This window comes from Pristiophorus japonicus, chromosome 10 (assembly GCF_044704955.1).
Source record: "Pristiophorus japonicus isolate sPriJap1 chromosome 10, sPriJap1.hap1, whole genome shotgun sequence".
Taxonomy (NCBI): Eukaryota; Metazoa; Chordata; class Chondrichthyes; family Pristiophoridae; genus Pristiophorus; species Pristiophorus japonicus.
The window spans coordinates 110025305-110049679 of NC_091986.1; the positions used below are offsets into that span (position 1 = coordinate 110025305).

A 24375-nucleotide genomic window follows, 5' to 3' on the forward strand; every position below is an offset into this window, starting at 1 on the left:
CTCTGCCTCCCTGGGGAAATTATACTGTTTCTGTGGTCGGGTATGAGGTCTCCTTGTACCCTGACATCTACCCTACTGCAGTCGTGTTTGTGTGTGGCGAACGATGAGAGATTGTCCCGCACATAAGCCTGGTTCTCGGCCGGGGTATTACTGACCAATTGCTCGGCTTCATTGAGACACACTGTGCCTTTACCCTCCCCTTTCCTTGGGATCACTACAACTTCTTCCTCCTTATCGGAACCCACTGTTCCCCAAAGGCAGTGGTTCCTTAAATCCACTATGATTTTGTGGGCTAACATAAAGTCGGCCCCTAGGACTCATGACCCCGGCTGCTCCCATTTCAGCAGGACGCACTTTCATTTTGCATGGAGTGATCCTAAATCGATGGCTTGTGGCCTGGAGATCGACCCCGCCTTCTCGTTCCCTGTGAACCCCACCAGACTGTGTGGAACCTTGCTAGACAGAGGTGAGGTAGTTGGATCATTTGCATGAATCACCATGCTAGAAGGCCCGGTGTCCAACAAATACTTCCCCACGACCTTCTCCACCCCCATCCTCACGCATGGTCTACTCCACTCATCGTACATGAGCGAACACAGGTACTCAGGCTGGGTGCGTGCTAGTCAGAGTGGTGGGATAACGGAGCGGTCAGGATTTCCCTGCTCACTGCAGCGTCTACCCTTCCCTGCTCTGGCACAAAAGCTATCCGAAGGGCGGCCACCAGAACATCAAATTGTTCCGGAGTCGGTCCCTTTGCCTCGACAGGTTTTGTCTTAGGTACTGGAGGATCCCCTTTGCCTTGCCCCCTCCTCGGGGCTGGGCAGTCTCTTCTCCAGTGTCGCATCTTCCCACACCCGAAACACGTCCTCGCTCTCTCTGAGCTACCTCCTTCCTGGCGCCATTCCCTTTTACTAGCCTCACTGGGCTTCATCTTGTGAACCTTCCCTTTAACTGGTTTGCCCCCCTCCTCTACACTGGACTTGAATGCTAGTCTCCTGTGACGGAGCACATCGGCCTCCGTGTTCTGGAGATTCTCAGGGTCAAACTAGTTCTCGGACTTTACCCTAATCCGGGGTAAATTCTTTGACATTAGGGTCCTGAGCCAATGGTTCCTTGGCTCCCCCTGCAACTACACTCAGTCCAGCACTCCATTACAGGCTTTATTATAGACCGGCCAGAGCCGGTCCGCAAAAGCCTGAGGTGCTTCCCCAGCCAGTTGCAGCATCCTCTCTACCCTGGAGAATGGACTACTTTGGGCATGACCCATGACTCCTAGGATTTCCTCCTTTAAGCCCTCTATGGTTCCCTGCCCCCTCTTGCTTTCGGCAGATAGGGCCTGAGACATCTTCCCCACCAGGGAAAATAATAGCAGCTTGTGAACCTCTGCTTCATTACACCCATTAATCCCTCTCACCTGTTCCACCTCCGTGAAATGGACTGATGGGTCTCCTTCGTTGGTAAGCTTGGGCACCCCGAAATCATATTTTGCAGCTGTGGGGTTTTGAATGGGACCACAAAATCACTTTGCAGCGCCCCCTGACCATGGCCGTCTACAGGTGCACCGTATTTCTGCTGCTGTATGGGATTCATGGGTCCCTTTGGCGCTTCAAGCGGTGGTCAGATGTCCCTACCCTGTCCCCAATCTTCGCTATCTTCTCCTTCCTCTTCACATTCTACCCGAGCTTCCCTCGGGGCCATCACGCAAAGCTTTGGCAAGAGCTTGAATCAAGCTATGGATTTTTTCTTGGCAGGGCCCGTGATTCCCACTCTCAAACCCCCTACTGCTAGCTACCCTGTAAGCTGTCTTAATATCCTTCAGTTGCCCCTCCAGCCCGTTTACTTTGCTCGCTAAAGGAGTGGTCTCCTCCCGTGCGACCTGCTCATTGAGCTTGTTACCTGACACTGCAGGTACTCCCGTTTGTTATGGGAGGTTTCCTCTTGAATGTGCCTCTCCTGCTTTTCTTTGCTCAACTCATCTAAAAGCTTCATTCCTACCATAGCCCTTGCGGCTGACTGCTCCTCGGACCCTTTGAGCTCTGCCTTAAGTCTACCAACCTGCTCCCTAAGCAGTTGGACTTGCTTCTGCAGACACAGGAGCTAGATGGCCTTTACTTTTGCCTTTCTATGCTCCTTACTCCCCGTCCACTCAGTGGCCTTGTCCTCCGGACTCTCCGCCCACAAAAGGTCTAGCGCCCCCTGCTGTGCTACGTTAACTTTCACAAAGATATATGAGGAAATCCTAGTCTCCATTGCTGATCTCTTGGCCTTAATATCTTCTATAATTCTCTTTTCAGCACACCCAGGTCTTGCCATGGTCACCAATTCTGTAAGTGGTGTTTTCAACACACCCCCATGTTACACTAGTTCTAGACCTGGAAATTATTACTGTACTGAACAGATGAATGAGTCACGGACAAATACCTCGGTCTCAACCGGCAATCCTTTATTAAAGCTAAACACACACCTGCACCCAGTAAAACCACACACACTCTGGTGTGTAAAACAAACAAATGCAGTACAATGCACAGTGTGGCCTGTCTAACAGGTCCCTAACGCAAACTACCCATGTATAAACCCTTCCCCCCCCCCCATAAACCCCTAAGAATTTGATTGGGAGAATGCAAGATACATCCTCACACAGTGGCTGTGATCTTAAAAGATGTGTGTGCAGAAATGCTCATCGATTTTACTGGCTTACTCGCTGCTTCTTCCGATGAAAAGGTGTTGCTTCTGGTTTCTTCTCTCCATTCCAATACGGAGGGTTGGATTCTTGTAGGGGCGAAGCAGCGAGCTAAGAGAGATGGCCACACAACCACCTTTTATATCCATGTCTGTTTGCCCTTCCTGGGTCACTGCTGTTGAGGCTTCCTATGGGTGCGTCTTCCTTTGGCCTTTGTTTCAAGGTTTCCTGTGGATATGTCTTCTGCTTTTACCCAATAAAGTTCTTTGTTTTCGAGGCTTCCTGTGTTTGAGTTCAATGATGGGTTTTCGCTTCCAGGCAGTCTGGGCTTAATGGCTCTCTATTGTTCTGGTAACTCATCCAGGTAATCATTGATTGACGAGGTCACAATGGGCTCCATTAGCCCACCTCCTGCCTTATGTTGGCCATTGTCATTCCAGACTCCCTGCCCATCATTCTAAGTTCAACATGGAGCCGCACTTTGGCCCCTCCCACAAACAGCTTCCACCTTTCTTTCTGTGGTGAGAAAAATATTAAATGCAATGTCCAATGTCCAATAAATCCTTGGGGGTTCGATGCTTCCAGTCGTTACAGGACTGAGCATTGGCCGCACAGGTGGAGGCGCAGCACATGTACAATGGCCGCTGGAAGGAAGCTAAAGCAAACAAGTTTTGGGCCCCCGGTGAAACAAAAATGAGAATTTTTTTTTTAATTCAGAAAATTGTTTAAAGCTGGAAAAAACACGGGAAAGTGATGTTGATTGTCCTGCGGTAAGTTCCAGTTAAATTTTGCCAGGTGTTGTCCCCTTTTTGAAAAAGTCTATCATGGTTATTTAAATCATGTTATGAGTGAGCTGAAAAAGATTGTGCCTCTCTTTGTACTTCAGAGTCTGTGAGAGACGAAGGGAATGGCAGCAGAAAAAGAGGAAACAACTTTGCCAAAACTGATCCCAACTCATCGCCAAGGCTGGAAACCTCACCGTCTTCTTAGGAATTTTAACCACTTTATTCACTTTCTTATTTGAGTTCCATTTGGAATTAGAGTTTATTATTTTTTGTTTTATGTTTAATAACAGCATTGAAGAGGTGAACGAGAAACTTGGAGCAACTTCTGTCAAAGCTGCAACAAGACTTGAAAGAATTCAAAGATTTTAATGAACTTTTCACAAAAAATGAATGCTAAAAACACTTTTCTCCCCCTATATTTTGAATATGATTTTGGAAGAAACAGAAACAAAAATCAATTATTCCCTCATCTAAACAAGTTTCAACCAGGTCTTGAAGTCCAAACACTTTTAAAGAGGTTTTGAAATGCTTAAAACATTTTAAAATTGAAAATTCTAAATATTTGATTTTGAATGATTGACTAAAGTGAGTAGCTTTACACAAACATGCACCCATGCTGTTGAGGAGGGGGAGGGTGGGGAGGATTTGTAAGAGTTACATATTACTTTTTAGTGACTTAAAAAAATATTAAAACATTTAGGAAGAGAACCAAAATAGGGGGAAAACACGAACCATTTTATTTTGACTGTCATTCTATAGTCTTAACAAGTCCCAGGAATAATGTAAATATAAATTTCCTCTTAAACATTTAGTGGAGTGTTAATAGAAGCATGAGTTATGTAATGATGTATAAAAATTGCAGGAAGCTACTTTAGAAGGAACTACTTTTGCTTATTGAGAAAGACAAATACTTTGACTAAACTGATAATGTACAATTTTCATTTGGTATCAATGTTTGAAATAGGAGTTTAAAAATTGAGATTACAATGAAGTTTGTTTCCCACTATTTAATTGGGAAGTAACTAAAATAATTCAGCACTTTTTGTGATAAGAGCAGAGATTAATATTGTGGAGAATGTTTGAGAGAAAAACATTAGAAGCGAAATTCGTAAATGAATATCTTTATGTCAACATATTAATACACATTTCCAAGTCAGTCTGATTGGTTCTCCTGTCCAGGAAGAAAGATGAATGTTTATTTCTATTAAATCATAGCTTTTCCTGCTTTTTGTTTTTGATTCGGTGATGCAAATTATGTATGTGTTTTTCTGCACTTGTGAATAAGTGCTGCATTTCTGACATGTTACATGGAGATGTGATGGTTCAAGAAGACGTTTATTACTGGAAGCGATTCAAGTTGGAAATACGGAAACCTGTTTTTGATCAATTCTTTCTAATACTGTGAACTAAAGAGTGACAGCACTTTTTATTTGTTGGTTGTTAATATTCATACAGCACATTTATACAGCACATACAGCACATCAGCGCCATAGGACAGCCACTGCTCCTACTGCTTGTGCAGCCTTTGCTATTGTCATGTATGTAACCAGCATACTACTGTAACCCTTATACAATTGTAACCCTCATGTAACCACTACATACTGTACATACTTACTAGAAATGCACACCTTGACCACAGGGGATGTACTTGTGGGAGACACTCCTTACCTGGAGATTTAGGTATATAAGGGGAGGTCCCTCGCAGGGCCAGCACTCCTTGGTCCAGGTAATAAAGGTGAAGGTCACAGACTGTGTCTGCAGTACGTGCCTCGTGTAATTATGTTTAAGAGTTAAGGACTCAACAGCTATAGTAACATGTGGGATGGGCTAATACATTGAAAACTTTAAAATTAATACAAGTTGCATGAATAGATATGCCTGTTTCAGCACCCCTTAGGCTTTTGGATTGTTTATCAATACATAACTGTGTAACTGAGTGCCGTTTTTGAAGTGTTAATGCATTATTATGCAGTTCTTTTATATCCCAATCATTTCTGACATGTAATTTCTTATTAAATAGAGTTTGTACATGACAAACTAAAATCTTTTAATTAATTCTACCATAAAACAAACTTGCAGAATGGGCATGAAAATGATAAATGAATTTCAATATAGATAAGTGTGAGGTGCTGAATTTTGGTAGGGGGAATGAGGCTACATCATCCTTGGAAAGTAAGAGTCTAAATGGGGTAGGCTAAGGGTATAGATTCACAAATCATTAAAAGTAGCAATGCAGGTTATAAAAGCCATAAAAGTGCAAATAAAGCTCTGGGCTCATCTCAGGAGGAATAGAATTCAAAAACAGAGAAGTTATATTGAGCTTGTATAGAATCTTGTCTGATTGGGTAGCAATATGGCATTACTGTATATATGTTTTTAACTGGTTGATGTTGCTGTCGTAAGAACATAAGAACAAAAGAAATAGGAACAGGAGTAGGCCATACGGCCACTTGAGCCTGCTCTGCCATTCAATAAGATCATGGCTGATCTGATCATGGACTCAGCTCCACTTCACTGCCCGCTCCCCATAACCCATTATCCCCTTATCGTTAAGAAACTGTCTATTTCTGTCTTAAATTTATTCAATGTCCCAGCTTCCACAGCTCTCTGAGGCAGCGAATTCCACAGATTTACAACCAAGAAATTTCTCCCCATCTCTGTTTTAAATGGGCGGCCCCTTATTCTAAGATTATGCCCCCTAGTTCTAGTCTCCCCTATCAGTGGAAACATCCTCTCTGCATCCACCTTCTCAAGCCCCCTCATAATCTTATACGTTTCGATAAGATCACCTCTCATTCTTCTAAATTCCAATGAATAGAGGCCTAACCTACTCAACCTTTCCTCATAAGTCAACTCCCTCATCCCCGGAATCAACCTAGTGAACCTTCTCTGAACTACCTCCAAAGCAAGTATATCCTTTTGTAAATATGGAAACCAAAACTGCACGCAGTATTCCAGGTGTGGCCTCACCAATACCCTGTATAGCTGCAGCAAGACTTCCCTGCTTTTATACTCCATCCCCTTTGCAATAAAGCCAAGATTCCATTGGCCTTCCTGATCACTTGCTGTACCTGCATACTATCCTTTTGTGTTTCATGTACAAGTACCCCCAGGTCTCGCTGTACTGCAGCACTTTGCAATCTTTCTCCATTTAAATAATAACTTGCTCTTTGATTTTTTTCTGCCAAAGTTTATGACCTCACACCTTCCAACATTATACTTCATCTGCCAAATTTTTGCCCACTCACGTAGCCTGTCTTTGTCCTTTTGCAGATTTTTTGTGTCCTCCTCATACATTGCTTTTCCTCCCATCTTTGTATCGTCAGAAAACTTGGCTACATTACACGCAGTCTCCTCTTCCCTGTCGTTGTTGTAAAAGTTGTTGTTATTGTTGTTTTAAAATTTGCTTAAGGACAAAAAGTTTGCGCTCAAAGGTGTTCGTGGCCTGCACAATACAAAAAAAAAATTAAAGGAAACATTGATGGTAACATATGCTGCCAACAGCAGAGGAGCCAACACTATGCTATTGCAAACTCACAGCTGTCCACAGAAAACACATATCTAGTTTGCTGACTTGAATAGGATGACATGGTTTCTTATTTCTCCTTTTTATGGGTGATGAGCTGAATGATGGTTATGTTGAAGTGTGTTAGAGTTGCCCGACTGTCACTGGTCAGTACACGCATCTACATTGAGAGAAATTTGTTGCAAGGTGGACAGAACATCGTATTGCCATCTTGTGAAGTTCAGGCACAATTATTCAGAGAGCCTTAACATGGCAGATAGGTATGAGGTCAATGGATGACAGCATTGCCTTCTACATCTCAATTGGAAACAATACATAATGGGGTAGAGTTTCCACTTTGGGTGCAATTGGCAATCCAGATGCAAATTGTGGGCAAAATTATGCTAGCTTTGAGAAGTGTTTGTTTCTCAAGTTTCCGCTCAATGCATTTGCATATCACCGATCGTAAAATCTACCATGCGCAGCACAATCACTTAAAAAATATTCCGTGATATCGTAGAATCATTGAACAGTACATCACAGAAGGAGGCCATTCAGCCCATCAAGTCTGTGCCAACTCTTTCCAAGAGCAATCCATAGTCCCACTCCCTCACTCTTTCCCCATATCCATGCAATTTCTTTTCCTTCAAGTATTTATCCAATTCCCTTTTGAAGGTACTATTGACTCTGTATCCACTACCCTATCAGGTAATGCAATCCAAATCCTAACCACTTGTTGTGTAATAAAGTTTTTCCTCTTGTCGCCCTAGTTATTTTGCCAATCACTTTAAATCTATATCATCTCGTTATCAACTCTTCAGTAATTGGAAACAAGTTATCTTTATTTACTGTATCTAAACCCTTCATGATTTTGAACACCTCTATCAAATCTGCTCTTAACCTTCTCTGCTCTAAGGAGAACCACCCCAGCTTCTCCTGTCTTTCCACGCAACTGTAATCCCTCATCCCTGGATCCATTCAAGTTAATCTCTTCTGTATCCCCTCCAAAGACTTCACATCCTTCCTAAAGTGTGGTGCCCAAAACTGGACACAATCATAGAATCAGAGAATGGTTACAGCACGGAAGAAGACCATTTGGCCCGTCAAGCCCATGCCAGCATTTTGTAAGAGCACCTCAGTTAGTCCCACTCCCCGCCCTTTCCCTGCAATTTTTTTTCTTTCAGCTACTTATCCAACATCCTTTTGAAAGCCGTGATTGAGTCTGCCTCCACCACCATTTCAGGCTGTGCATTCCAGATCCTAACCACTCCTTATTAGTCAGGAAATGGTGTTAGGGAAATTGAAGGGACTGAAGGCCGATAAATCCCCAGGCCTGATAGTCTGCTTCCCAGAGTACTTAAGGAAGTGGCCCTAGAAATAGGTTATGCATTGGTCGTCATTTTCCAAAATTCCATGGACTCTTCTTCAGTTCCTATGGATTGGAGGGTAGCTAATGTAACCCCACTTTTTAAAACAGGAGGGAGAGAGAAAACAAGGAATTATAGACCGGTTAGCCTGACATCAGTGGTGGGGAAAATGCTGAAATCAATTATTAAAGATATAATAGCAGCGCATTTGGAAAGCAGTGACAGGATCGGTGCAAGTCAGCATGGATTTATGAAAGTGAAATCATGCTTGACAAATTTTCTAGAATTTTTTGAGGATGTAACTAGTAGAGTGGATAAGGGAGAACCAGCGGCTGTGGTGTATTTGGACTTTCAAAAGGCTTTTGACAAGGTCCCACATGAGAGATTAGTGTGCAAAATTAAGGCACATGGTACTGGGGGTAATGTATTGACGTGGATAGAGAACTGATTGGCAGACAGGAAGCAAAGAGTGGGAATAAACAGGTCCTTTTCAGAATGGTAGGCAGTGACTAGTGGGGTGCCGCAGGGTTCAGTGCTGGGACCCCAGCTATTTACAATATACACTAATGATTTAGATGAAGGAATTTAATGTAATATCTCCAAGTTTGCAGATGATACTAAGCTGGGTGGCAGTGCGAGCTGCGAGGAGGATGCTAGGAGACTGCAGGGGGACTTGGACAGGTTAGGTGATTGGGGAAATGTATGGCAGATGCAGTATAATGTGGATAAGTGTGAGGTTATCCACTTTGGTGGCAAAAACAGGAAGGCAGATTGTTATCTGAATGGTGACAGATTAGTAAAAGGCGAGTTGCAATGAGACCTGGGTGTCATGGTACATCAGTCATTGAAGGTAGGCATGCAGGTACAGCAGGCAGTAAAGAAAGCAAATGGCATGCTGGCCTTCATAGTGAGGGGATTTGAGTATAGGAGCAGGGAGGTCTTACTGCAGTTGTACAGGGCCTTGGTGAGACCACACCTTGAGTATTGTATGTAGTTTTGGTCTCCTAATCTGAGGAAGGACATTCTTGCTATTGAGGGAGTGCAGCGAAGTTTTGCCAGACTGATTCCCGAGATGACAGGACTGACATATGAAGAAAGACTGGATCGACTAGGCTTATATTCACTGGAATTTAGAAGAATGAGAGGGGATCTCATAGAAACATATAAAATTCTGACGGGATTGGACAGGTTAGATGCAGAAAGAATGTTCCCGATGTTGGGGAAGTCCAGAACCAGGGCCACAATCTTAGGATAACGGGTAAGCTATTTAGGACTGAGAAGAGGAGAAACTTCTTCACTCAGAGAATTGTGAACCTTGGAATTCTCTACCACAGAAAGTTGTTGAGGCCAATTCGTTAAGATATATTCAAAAGGGAGTTAGATGTGGCCCTTAGAGCTAAAGGGATCAAGAGGTATGGAGAGAAAGCAGGAATGGGGTACTGAAGTTGCATGATCAGATTGAATGGTGGTGCAGGTTCAAAGGGCCGAATGGCTTACTCCTGCACCTATTTTCTGTTTCTATGTAAATATATTCAATGAGACAGCTCTGTGGGGCAGAGAATTCCATAGATTTGCAACCCTCAGAGAAGAAATTCCTCATCTCAGTTTTAAATGTACGGCTCCTTATTCTGATTCTATGTCCCCCAGTTTTAGTTTCCCCTGAGTGGAAATATCCTCTCTGCATCCACCTTGTCGAGCCCCCTCATTATCTTATATGTTTCCATAAGATCACCTCTCATTCTTTTGAACTCTAATGAATATAATCCCAGACGACGCAACCTATCTTCATAAGTCAACCCTCTCATCTCCGGAATCAACCTACTGAACCTTCTCTGAACAGCCTCCAATGCAAGTATATGAAGACCAAAACTGTACGCAGTACTCTTGGGTATGGTACAGTTGTAGGACTTCACTGCTTTTATACTCCATTCCCCTTGCAATAAAGGCCAAGATTCCATTTGCCTTCCTGATTACTTGCTGTACCTGCATACTAACTTTTGTGTTTCATGCACAAGGATCCCCAGGTCCCTCTGTACTGAAGCACTTTGCAATTTTTCTCCATTTAAATAATAATTTGCTTTTCTATTTTTTCTGCCATTTTCCCACATTTTATGCTCCATCTGCCAAATTTTTACCCACTCAGCCTGTCTATATCCCTTTGCAGATTTTTTGTGTCCTCCTCACAATTTGCTTTCCCACCCATCTTTGTATCATCAGCAAACTTGGTTACATTACACTCGGTCCCTTCATCCAAGTCATTTAGATTGTAAATAGTTGAGGCCCAGCATGGATTCCTGCTGTTTACCAACCGGAAAATGACATTTTTCCTGAGTCTCTGTTTCTGTTAGTTAGCCAATCCTCTATCCATGCTAATATATTACCCCCAACCCCATGAACTTTTATCTTGTGCAGTAACCTTTTATGTGGCACCTTGTCAAATACCTTCTGGAAATCCAAATACATCACATCCACTGGTTCCCTTATCCATCCTGCTCATTACATCCTCAAAGAACTCCAGCAAATTTGTCAAACATGATTTCCCTTTCATAAAACTATGCTGACTCTGCTTGATTGAATTATGCTTTTCCAAATATCCTGCTACTGCTTCCTTAATAATGGACTCCAGCATTTTCCCAACGACAGATGTTGGGCTAACTGGTCTATAGTTTCCTGCTTTCCTTCTGTCTCCTTTTTTAAATAGGGGCGTTACATTTGCAGTTTTGCAATCCGTTGGGACCTCCCCAGAATCCAGGTAGTTTTGGTAGATGACAACCAATGTATCCACTATTTCTGCAGCCACTTCTTTTAAGACTCTAGGATGTAAGCTATCGGAATGAGAAGTTGCTGTGCAGAGGCAGATGGAGCAAAGCAGAGCAGATGTGAGAGAAACTTAGTGTGATTCTTAGGTGGGTGATACAGAACAATTTGACTGTCCTGCCCTCTGGACTGGCCAAGCAATCCATCAGCAGTAATCCACTCCATCTCCACATTTGATGTCTTCGTCATCAATTTCCTCTATCATTCTGTTTTTCCATCCTAATATCTGGCGCACAATTGATTTAAACATCCTTTGTCATATTAGACAGGTGAGAGTTGCTGCCAACATCAAAGTCACATTCAGCAAACAAGGCACCAAGCAGCCCCAGCAAATCCTACATAATTGGGTATCTTAGAGGAAAAACTTCAGTTCCTGGAAACATATCAAATGCTGCATTCATATCCATGACAGCTTTCAAACTCTGGAGGTAAAGGCAGCCTGAGGACATGGGAGTTCCTGTAGCATTGTCAGATTTAGCAGGTACAACAGTCTGGAGACTCCTGATGCTAACTGTCTGTGTACCATGAAAAGGGATAAGTTTAAGCCTTTATAGGAAGAGTACAGTAGCTGCTTCCCTTGTTTATGGCTGACCAAATTGACAAGCAGCTGCATGAAGTAGCTGAGGACTGGACTCCATCACACACTACCCCGTTCCGTAAATTGCCACCAATTTGTGGCAGAAATTCTGAACCCGGCGACACGTGTGGCATACGAACAGGACCAGTAAGAACTCCCATGTCTGTTGGGGGAGCGAGGGCTCCACAATGAGCACCCTCCCATGAAAGGAAGCAATTGGCCTCAATGCTACAGGGGAGAGGGAGAGAAAAGTCAGCATTCCTTTCTTGATTTCTATCCACTGACTCCTGTTGGAAAGTGCATGCATGTAAATGTCAGGTGAGACAAGGATCAGGTTTGTGTGGCAATGCCCCAGTCAAACAACCTGCCAACATGCATATGTGACAGTGAAACATTGCAGGGCTACTGGTGCCAATGGAACCAAACCCAAGAGTTAGTTATTTGCCATGGGAGAGGGCAGTTGACAAATATGCTTTTGTGCAGCTATTTTTCTTTTTGCTGCATACAGTGCTATGTTGGATGCAGAACTCCCAAACTACCTTGCCTGTGCACAATGCTGTGAACATCCAGATCTAGGTGGCATTTCTTCAGTTGCATATGGTGTTCTTCCAGTCTTCCCATGGCTTCATTTATCCTCATATTTCTCATGTATTCTCAATGTTTTCATTTCCAGAAACATCCCTAACACACACCGCTTACATGTCATTCTGATCAAAGAACCAATAGAAAAGAAAAAGACAAGTCGAAAAATGCTTTAAAAACTTTATTCTTAAATGTAAGAAAAGGATCCAGAAATATATATACACAACAGCTGAATGTACTTGGGGAGGAGGAGGAAGCACCATGGCTACAAAAGATACACGTGGAACAGTGTTAGACTGTCAAGTTCAAACATCATTAGAAAATAAAGGACATTTTCAAGAACAACTTTCACAATGTAAAAGGCAGGGTAACAAGGCTCAATACAAGTTGTCCAAACAGCACTTGTGAAGAACACGTTTATTCTAATGAAAAATTCAAGTAACCTGTACTTTTTAAAAATATAACAGCAATGGACTTATTCTTAAAGAAAAATTAATTCTTCAGTGACCCTGACACAGCAACTCAATTACAAGCAGCACTGACATTTTGTTGTCGAACCTAGTGGTTACTAATAATCAACACTAACCAAAGTAGTTTCTTTTTCCATTTTGTGCATCTAGCTTTTTGGATTAAAAAAAACTAGCCAATACTTAAATGGATGTACCAAACAACAACTAAATTATTAAAACACTTAATCGAAAGCTGTATTTGCAGCTTTGTATACAGCAATTGCTTATAATTATTGGAGAACATTAATTTTTGGCCTGGTTTCACTGGTCAATCTGTTCCCCCACTGTATGTTTCAATAAATATAAAAATAACTAGATCAATAAGTAATTTCATTCTCAATTTGTACATCTCTTCAAATTACAGAAAAATATCAAAACTTAATATAATTATATACAATAGACAATTCTTATAGGCATTGCAGAAACTTAGTTGACAATCTCTAAATATAATCACATTTGTGTTTCCAAACTTTTATCAAATCTAGCACAACTCTTGTCTTGGTAACTTTGCACACATGAAAAGCAAACCTTTAGAAAAAGGAGAATATAGAGAAGATAGATATTCACAAGAACTGCAATTACCAATTCAGCATAACTACCAAAAAGCAAAATTATTTAGAAGTCTAAAAATAGTTTAAACTGTATCAGATAAATATACCTGATTGACAGGAGATTTTATTTTCATTAACATGGAATCTCTTTCATGGCTTGGATCTAATACAATAAATACATTTGATACCAAAGGTAGAATTTATAGCACTTCCCAAATTGTAAAAGAAGTTACAGTATGATCTACTTTGAAATGTCAAAAATGCTATGTATCCGAATACACAATAAGTTAAGAATTTAATTGGGATAAATGTACTGAACACAGGGATCATCAACAGCAAGATTCTTAACAGAATAAAATTGCAATTTTAAAAAAAAATTTCAGAAATTTAAAAAATACTCCTATACAGGTTATATAATATACCTGAAGTATGTTTTGGGCAGCAGCTTCTAACAAACTTGATATTTAAACAAGGTCATGACTACTGCTTGTATCTAAAGGGTTCCAAGTGCGGATTTTCAAAGCAGAATTTGAATCAGTGAAACCATTTCAAAACAAGGTGTGTGGGGGATTGGGGTTGGGGGGGGCAGGGTGTGGAGTACAAATTGTGCAATTCACATTCACTTTATACAGTGCATTTAATTATTATTTTTTTTTAAATACTGGAAATGCACAGGTCAGTCAGGATCTTTCAAATAGGACCCCAAGTTTGTTAGAAGCTGCTGCCCAAAACATACTTCAGGTATATAATAGGACCCTTTATTAGGTCCTGATAAAAGACCCTGCCCAAAATCTCAATCTTGCTTTCTTTCAGAGGTGTCAAACATTTTTGTTTTTTGAGATAAGACATGACATGTTATAGCATATGCTTAGGAGGATCAAGTTACTTTGGACCTATAGTTCCCAAAGTTCTCCACTACTAGGGTTTGCCCCTGCCTTATGTCTGTGTAATCTAATTGAGATTGATTGGCATGATTAGCCAACAACTCCATCATTGTATCCTGCGCCTACCAGGTTGGTAGGTGAACTGGATGAATTATGGTCTTTTATCATCTAGCAATTTCTATTCACCTCCCTCTTCCCCCACTACCCCCACCATAAAAATGTCTTTGGGTGTTCAGTGTTTACTGAATGATGCAATTCATGTGCTTGCGTGAAGTATTAGAGAAAAGGCACACATGACCACACTTTAGAAAGTATGTCAAGGCCTTGGAGAGGGTGCAGAGGAGACTTCCTAGAATGGTATCAGGGATGTTATCTGGAGAAACTAGAGAAGCTGGGATTGTTCTCCTTACAGTGAGAAGGTTAACGTGAGATTTAATAGTTGTTTAAAATTATGAGGGGTTTTGATGAGAAATGGGGAGAAACTTTCCAAGGGCAGGAGGGTCAGTAACCAGAGCACAGAGTTTTAAGATAATTGTCAAAAAAGGAGGGGAGAGAATGAATTGAGAATTTTTATGACTGAGTTATGATCTGGAATGCATTGCCTGAAGTAGATTCAATAGTAACTTTCAAAAGAGAATTGGATCTCTACTTAAAGTATAAATTTGAAGGGCTTTAGGGAAAGATCAGGGGAGTAGGACTAATTGGTAATTTTTCCAGAGAGCTGACACAGGCATGATGGCCTCCCTCTGTGCTGTATGATTCTATGTTATGTCTCAAACCACACAATTTAACTTATTACCAGGCCATAGTGCACGCTTGTGGGTGTGACATGTCTTGTGATTTCAAGTGGCTCATTATTTTAATTACTTTTAGCTTTCATCATATAAACTGAACAAGGTATTGGGAAGTTTATACAGCATAACAAATAGTTACACAGTTGCATTACAGAACAATTCCATGCAGGAAAACAAGTCAGTTTTATGAAGTTTAAACTATATGCGATTTGAATAATTAGTAGAAGAACAGTGCATCGGACAATGACACAAGACAATCAAACCATTAAAAAAAATCAGCAGAAAATGAGACCGCAGTAAAGAGGATGGGGGAAAAAGGGCTCAGGTAATCAACAAGGTTGACCTCTTCTTGACTCTACAAATATTTACCCCAAAAGAACCCACAATACTAAATCATAATAGTAACTAGCAATAGTCCAGCATTATAACTCCAGCACTATCAAAATGGTATTCAGCACAGAAAGTTCTATTTGATAGCTCACTGAAAAAAGTATAATAGTAGAAATTACTGTAAAATACATGTATATTATTGAGCATACCATATAGCCACAGCTATCCAACCTGACAGCACTCAGGTTAATAAACAGATGAATGGCATATATGCAAGCAACTACAAGTGTCAGTTCCCTATGTGTTTTTGAGACAAATTCCTCAGTAATTGCAGAATGAACATATTGAGCAAGGTGGTAATAAATTAATTTTATTGACTTCAATGCCTCCATGGTGCATATTACACAATATATGCTGGTAAATGTATATGTTTGTGAGCATATCTGGTAAATTGAACAAGTATACTGACAGTTTTCATTTGCATGGGCAAAATATTATGATATTTGAATAATCAAAGTGTTCATTTCATTAGATAGTATCAGAACAATGAGCCACGAATGTAGCCCTAATGCAATTCTTTAATATATGTAATTATAAAAATAACATGGCCATTTAAAGCTTAAATTCCTTGCAAGGATCATTAAAATGTAACTTTTATGAAAATGTAGAATTGTTTATCAATTGCCTTTGGTACTTTAAATTGTTTTACCAGATGCCACAGCACAGGCACCATTTATTCACCGAGTCAATCATGCATGTTGCCAATATCTGCAGCAGAGGGTTTAATAATACAAATAATCCATTTAAAGGCCTCATTCCGAATGCTACTCTTGACCTATGTTGCACTCATAGGTATTGTTTCAAAATACTAAGTGACAACTGAAAAGATAAACAGGTAGTTCTCCACAGCAATATGCCCATTGCTCATAGTCCCAGTCACACAAGAACAATCACAGATACAGTACTGAAAGTGTGAACATTCTGAAAATCTTACTCCTGAACATGATTTCTCAAAAGGATAAGATGGAAACAGGTTTAATACATCTTTGTATTTTTGATGGGGTTCTTGAATTTGTAGATTTCTTTTGATTTTCAATATACCCAATAATAACCTCCATTTGTTACAGCGCCCTTTGAGAGAACATATTGAACCATATTATTGAATTTTGAGAGATGGACATTTGTTGTTAATTGACTTTTTCCTGCACATTTGGGTTGTTTCCAAAGTCCACGGTGATGTTGGTGTACAAAGGAAATTCTTCCCTCTGAAGCAAGTTGTAGTCGATGGAGTTCATCCCATCAGATCGCCACGACTTGGACACCTTTACCACCATGTCAAATCTGTGAAGTAACCATATTCAAGTCTTATGAATGGCCTACTGTAATCACAGATTAAAAAAACAAACATTCTGCATTCTCCTCTCCAAAATGTCTTTTCTTAAATTAGGTATTTTCCTTCTGCAGTTATCACACCGCTCTGCACTTACAAATGTTTAAATGAAAATGAATTTTTTTCCGAAGTTCTGTTAACTATATCATTCCATGGGGGTATGCCCAAGCTAATTGTAGAACATATGATCAGTGCCTTTCCCAAACGGGCAATAATCAGTTTTGTTGGCTCATAAGCCCTTTAACTCTAGACCTGAACTCAGCAATCCTTTTCTGATGAGCAAGAGACCTCTCGTGCTTTTTGTTCAAAACAGTTCCATTTTAAAATTGACTTAGTTCCTTTATTTTACTAAGGATCCACTTTGAGTCCAGCCTGAAGGCTTAGAGCATCTCACTATTTGCCATCCAAAGATTAAAGAGGGACAATTGTGTCCTGGCCCCACTAGTAACAATACAGAGCGCCAAAAGATGGCAACAGACTTCTGGTTGCCAATGTAAAAGGAAAGACAAATGTGAGCATAAAACTGTTTTTTGCTTCTCTGCTCATTAATAACTAGAAGAAATTATAATCTCTTTACAGCATAATGACAAATAAAAAAAGTTAGAGCTGATAGAAAATGATCACACAGCAAAGATAACCACCAGAATATTTACAATCTCTCATCACCCCCTTTTTGTCCCCCACCCAATGCTGATTTATGCCCATCTGCATGTTTGTAATGTGCTTCAAAATCCTAACTATATTATCCCGACATAAAAATCAAAAACATGGTACCTGTTTTTGGCAAACACCAGCAAAGAGTGAATTAACATGTATTTTATATCTCAAATCAATATTTTTAAATGCTAAAACGGTCAATAATATAGTTGATCTAAAACACCAGTTCACTGTGTACCCAAGAGTTACTACAGTGAAACTTAGTTTATAAACTAAAATGACTTCTGAAAGTACCTTTTTTCATTTTTTTCATTACCCACATCCATATTATGCGTGATCATTTTATAATGTCCAAGCGAGAGGGGAGTTCGAATTATCTTCATTCCTGCTAAATAAATCCTAAATAAAAAAAGTGAACAAAATATTAAGATCTATTTACACAAGTTCTTCAAAAGCTAATCAATCTTTATACAGTTCTAAGCACATAACCAAACTGATTTTTGATAGTTTTAGTCCAGGTGTCTAAGATTTTTGCCTTGGTGAGCCACTTGGGGACATATCATGGAACCTCAAGGGCCTCAAAATTTAAGTCAACATTCACATTAATTTCTTAAGCTGTTGATATTCATAGACATAGGTCTACTGGTTTAGGATTTATTCACCAAGAGACAAAGGTGTCAAGAACAGCCCTTAGTAAATCCATGCCAACAAAATTCAATGACAAAACAACAAACATGAGTTATTACTACAAAGAACCCAGTTGCCTGAATTTCATGGGCCAGACTGTCAGGAGGCATGACCTGCATGTGAATTCTGGGACATAGCTTGGCCTAGATTTCAATTTAACTATTACATTACAGATCTTGAATATAACCTGGTGTCTGAAAAATTGTGGCACATTAGAGCTCCACCACCGATAAATATAAACCTTTATTTAAAAAAAAGGTAGGTCATAAGAACATAAGAAATAGGAGCAGGAGTAGGCCATACAGCCCCTCGAGCCTGCTCCGCCATTTAATTCAATCATGGCCTCAGGTCCACTTCCCTGCCCGCTCCCCTTAATCCCTTATTGGTTAAGAAACTGTCTATCTCTGTCTTAAATTTATTCAATGTCCCGATTTCAACAGCTCTCTGAGGCAGCGAATTCCACATATTTACAACCCTCAAAGAAATTCTTCCTCATCTCAGTTTTAAACGGGTGGCCCCTTATTCTAAAATTATGCCCCCTAGTTCTAGTCTCCCCTATCAGTGGAAACATCCTCTCTGCATCCACCTTCTCAAGCCCCCTCATAATCTTATACGTTTCGATAAGATCACCTCTCATTCTTCTAAATTCCAATGAGTAGAGGCCTAACCAACACAACCTATCCTCATAAGTCATCCCGCTCACCTCCAGAATCAACCTAGTGAATCTTTTCTGAACTGCCTCCAAAGCAAGTATATCCTTTCGTAAATATGGAAACCAAAACTGCACGCAGTATTCCAGGTGTGGCCTCACCAATACCCTGTATAACTGTAGCAAGACTTCCCTGTTTTTATACTCCATCCCCTTTGCAATAAAGGCCAAGATTGCATTGGCCTTCCTGATCACTTGCTGTACCTGCATACTAACCTTTTGTGTTTCATGCACAAGTACCCTCAAGGTCCTGCTGTACTGCAGCACTTTGGAATTTTTCTCCATTTAAATAATAACTCGGTCTTTGATTTTTTTCTGCCAAAGTGCATGACCTCAGACTTTCTAACATTATACAGGTGCAGCGTCCCGAATCCGGTACCCTTGGAACCAAGGCCATTCAGGATTTCACGTCTTTCCGGACTTTAGAACGTCTTTGACGTCGCGAATCCTGAAATACCCGAGCCCAGGTTCAGGTATTTTCGGAATTCGTAATGTTGGAGGGAGGGTAACCAGCTGAGGAGCTGTTTGGGCCATCCGGGGCCTGCCGAGAAGGTAGTCGTGGGGCTGTTGAAGTGGTGGTGTTCGGGCGGTGAGGCCCCGGTCATCCGGGCCGGGCGGTGGCGAGGTGAGGCCCTGAAGTCAGCAGGGTCATCCGATCTGGATTCCGGAACTTTTTACGGTTTCCGGATGACCCTGCCACAAATCGTCCTGGAGTCTGTAACTCCAGATTTTAGACGCTGCACCTGTACTACATCTGCCAAATTTTTGCCCACTCACTTTGGCTGTCTGTCCTTTTGCAGATTTTGTGTGTTCTCCTCACATATTGCTTTTCCTCCCATCTTTGTATCATCAGCAAACTTGGCTACATTACACTCAGTCCCTTCTTCCAAGTCGTTAATATAGATTGTAAATAGTTGGGGTCCCAGCACTGATCCCTGCGGTACCCCACTAGTTACTGATTGCCAACCAGCGTCTCTGTTTTCTGTTAGTTAGCTAATCCTCTATCCATGCTAATATATTACCCCCAACCTCGTGAATTTTTATCTTGTGCAGTAAACTTTTGTGGGGCACCTTGTCAAATGCCTTCTGGAAGTCCAAATACACCACATCCATTGGTTCCCCTTTATCCACTCTGTTCGTTACATCCTCAAAGAACTCCAGCAAATTTGTCAAACAAGACTTCTTCATAAATCCATGCTGACTCTGCCTGACAGAATTATGCTTTTCCAAATGTCTTGCTACTGCTTCTTTCATAATGGACTCCAACATTTTCCCAACCACAAAAGTTAGGCTAACTGGTCTACAGTTTCCTGCTTTTTGCCTGCTTCCTTTTTAAAATAAGGGTGCTACATTTGTGGTTTTCCAATCCGCTGGGACCCCAACCAATGCATCCACTATCTCTGCTGCCACTTCTCAAGCCCTAGGATGCAAGCCATCAGGTCCAGGGGATTTATCCACCTTTAGTCCCATTATCTTACTGAGTACCACCTCCTTAGTGATTGTGATCATGTTAAGTTTCTCCCTCCCCCACCCCCCACCCCCATAGGCTCTTGACTATCCATTGTTCGGATATTGTTTGTGTCCTCTACCGTAAAGACAAATACAAAATATTTTTTCAGAGTTTCTGCCATCTCCGTGTTCCCCATTACTAATTCCCCGGTCTCGTCCTTTACGGGACCAACATTTACCTTAGCCACTCTTTTCCTTTTTATATACCTATAGAAACTCTTGCTATCTGTTTTTATATTTCGTGCTAGTTTACTTTCCCTGGGCTCAAAATTACCTCGGAGTTGCTCTGTTTTTTTTTTTTGAGCAACTTGATTTTTCTGGAGTATCTTAAAAATCCCTATTTTGCACATTCAATTTGCGCCAATGTAAGTGAGTTAGTTAGGATTTTTTTAGTTTAGTTTTTTTCAAAAGGGGGTGTTACCGGCCACCTACACCCGTTTTGGCCATTTAGGGCAGCTAATAGTTACTCCAAACTGACTTAGGCCAGCGTACGTGGCCATTTGTGGCCGCACAGAAAACCCTTGGAGAGTTAAGAAATCAGCACAGGTAGGTACATCAGAGGCCAGTAGAACTTAATGACTTGACTTAAGAATGTGAATAGGATCAAACAGCTATACAGGATAATCATATGACAAACTTCACAAAGTTAATTTACTATACAACAGAAGTATTCATGGAAGCTTAAACTACAAAAATAGTAGAGACAAAATATATTTACATAATTTTTTCAAAATATCCAAATAAAAAATAGAAGTACCTCCTGCTCGTAATTCTTATGTAGGAAAGTATTTTCATCAACAGGGTTAAGGAAAGTCTTGAGTAAGCTCATTAAAATTACTGCCCCCCCACCCACGATCAAAGCTCTCTCCCTCCCTCCCCTCCCTACCCCCGGATCAAAACTCTCCCTGCACCAATCTGTTTGTTGTAGCCTTAGCCCGGGAAGGCAGCAGGCCACTCGGCCCAGGATAGGGTTGGGACACATCGGGTCCCACGCTGCACAGAGGCTGGGGCAGGAGCTACTGTGCATGCGCGCACACTCCAACGCGCATGTGCAGAGCTGCCGGCACTGTTTCAGGCACAGGGACCTAGCTCCGCTCCCCAATCAACTGGCCACGCCACGCCATGCCAAGCCGCAGGAGAGGCAACACAGCGGCCAGAATTGGGGGAAATTTTTTTGCCGCCATTTTCAGCCCACAAAGTCGACGCATCTCTGGTGAGTATGTTGAAAAAAGGGGTGGGCCAAATTTGAGCCCATAGTTTTTAGGTCATGCAGTTCTAATGAGCATTATATAACTTTGACTTTAATGAATAAATCCTACCTAGCAGAAATGTCATCATCTTCTCCACCCCAACCCCAGTATGTATTTGGGAAGCCATTAATCCTTAGGTACTGATCAGGAGTTAAGGCTGAAACACCACCAAAATACATCCTATATGGTAGCCTAGAAAGAACACACAAAATGCAAAAATGAAAATGCAACATCAACCTGGGAAAAAAAAGATATACTGCTATTAAGTTGTAAACCATGTTTATTGTTTCAGTGAAGGTACAGAGCAGCCTTTACAGGTATCCTTCAGTCTGACCCAACATGTAGCATTATATTCATATATGCATTGGACACCTGATGTATGTTGTGGCTTAACAAATGAAAATAAATTTATATCAGACTATATTGTGCTGAGTTTTATTAAATGGTCCAATGTGGAGTAGAACATTAAAAGCACCTCAAAATTACAGCGAGTCACTGTGATGCTGGTGATGTTAGTTGCAATTTTAACAAGAGATGGAGATCATGCACATCTGCTAGCAACTGACAATGGTGGAGGGGTTGACTTGTTTCAGATTATTAGTGCTGCCCAATAGAAAATCGCTGACTAGCCACAGATGTAGCTACGGCAACATTTTAGCCACATGCACTAATTTAACTCAACACCGTTGACACAATACCAATAAATGTATTTGACATTACATAGAATGTACAGCACAGACACAGGCCATTCGGTCCAACTGGTCCATGCTCCACACGAGCCTCCTACCATCCCTCTTCATCTTACCTTATATTCCTTTCTCCCTCGTGTTTATCTAACTTCCCCTAAATGTTATTTGCCTCCAATACTCCTTGTGGTAGTGAGTTCCACATTCTAACCACTGTCTGGGTAAGATGTTTTTTCTGAATTCCATAAAGGACTTATTAGTGGCTATCTTATATTTATGGCCCCCAGTTTTGGTTTCCCTTACCTTCTCTACATCTACCCGATCAAACACTTAAAGATCTCTATCAGATTACTCTTTTCTAATGGTTATATCCTCTAAGTTCTGGTATCATCCATGTAAATCCTTTTGCGCCTTTTCAGGTACTTCTATACCCTTTTGGCAACAGTACTCCAATCGAGATTCTACACAAGTGATCTATCAAGGTTCTATACAAGTTTAACACAACTTCTCTACTTTTCAATTCTGTCCCTCTAGAAATCAACCCCGTGCTTAACTTACTGTATTCACTTTCGTGATGTGTATCTGTACCCCTAGATCCTTTTGTTCCTTTACCCATTTACACTCTTATTTTCCAAGGTGTATGTGGCCTCAATTTTACAAAAATGCATCTCACTTACCTAAATGGAAATTAATTTGCCAATTACACATATACTTAAACATCTACTGTCATTAAGTGCGAAACTTTGCAGTCTTTCTTTTTCAAAATGTTGAATTCTGACAAACTTATCAGACATAAAGGGGGGATTTTAACACCCAAGAACAGGTGAGTTGGGATTGAGCGCGTACTATAAATAGAAGAAAAATTAAGCACGACCACAACCTGATTACACATATCTACAGCCTCCTAGAAGATGACCTGCTAGACCTGGCGGCCACGCATTACTAGTGGCTATGAAAGTTACAGCCACCCTCAATTTTTTTGCCTCCGGTTCCTTCCAGGCTGCTACCGGAGACAAGAGGGTCACAAAGTCCACTGCACATAAATGCATAAGGCAGGTGACTGATGGGATTGCTTGTCAGAGCTGGGAGTTATGTAAACTTCTCGTATGACAACAATAGCCAGAATGTGGGCACTCGCATTCACCTCTCGGGCTGGCTTCCCACAGGTACAGTGTGACATCGATTGCATACGTGGCAATGTGATGACCACCACAGCAACCAGGATATTTCAATCAACTGCAAGGGATATTATTCCATCAATGCACAGCTCAAGGGCAACCACAAGAGGTTCATGCAGGTGTGTGCCAGATTCCCTTGGAGCTGTCATGCTGCTTAAATACCGCGGCAATCCAATATTCCAGGAAGTAGCTTTTTGTTCCAGGAAGTAGCTAGCTCATAGGAGACAAGGGATAACCCTTCAAACTTGGCTCACGACACTTGTGAGGAACCCCACCAATGAGGTGCAGGAGCACTAAGAGAACCACGTGACAACCAGGTGTGTCATAGAGAAAGCCATTGGAATGTTTAAGATGGCCTTCAGGTGCCTAGATAGGTCTGGAGGCACCAGTCAGTACTCGTCAGCGAGGGTGTCCAGAATTAGTGTTGTGCTGCATCCTGCACAACATTGCACAGCAGAGAATTACAGGTGGAGAAGGACAAAGGCACTTTTTAACGAGGAGAACATTTAAGAGGAGGAGAAATACGAAAATAGGGTACCCATCGCCAAACGAGCCACATACATTGCAGCCCGGGATGTCCTCATACTGAGAAGGCTGTTAATTATTCAGACTAGAACAACAAACGAAAGCCACCTCTATCACAGAGCACCACACCACTCCACCCCTGCACTAAACAGTCCTTCGACCATACAAACATCTATTGCCCATTCACCCAATAGGTCCAGTCATATATTGACATTAATCATGAAACAAATTAATGGGCATTCGGGACACAATAATGGGCAAGACGTGGAAGTAGTGCCAATCAATACATTTTATGTGCCGTTATAATAAAAGGGAACTTAACATAACATTTTGTCAACACCCACATGCATATCCTTGGCGAATTAAAATTGCTTTAACTTGAGCTTGCTGCTGCTTCAATGTG

At 41.2% G+C, this 24375-nt stretch overlaps 1 protein-coding gene across 1 annotated transcript in view; it reads right to left on the bottom strand.

The window, feature by feature from the left end:
- Positions 1 to 12480: 12480 nt before the first annotated feature.
- LOC139275060 (beta-1,4-galactosyltransferase 3-like) overlaps positions 12481 to 24375 on the bottom strand; it is a 51826-nt gene continuing 39931 nt past the window's right edge. The window contains exons 4-6 of the mRNA XM_070892000.1: positions 21653 to 21775; positions 17723 to 17827; positions 12481 to 16722 (exon numbers count right to left, since the gene is read on the bottom strand). Coding sequence (XP_070748101.1) covers positions 16569 to 16722; positions 17723 to 17827; positions 21653 to 21775 — 382 coding nt within the window. The 3' untranslated portion in view covers positions 12481 to 16568. The remainder of the gene's footprint in view (positions 16723 to 17722; positions 17828 to 21652; positions 21776 to 24375) is intronic.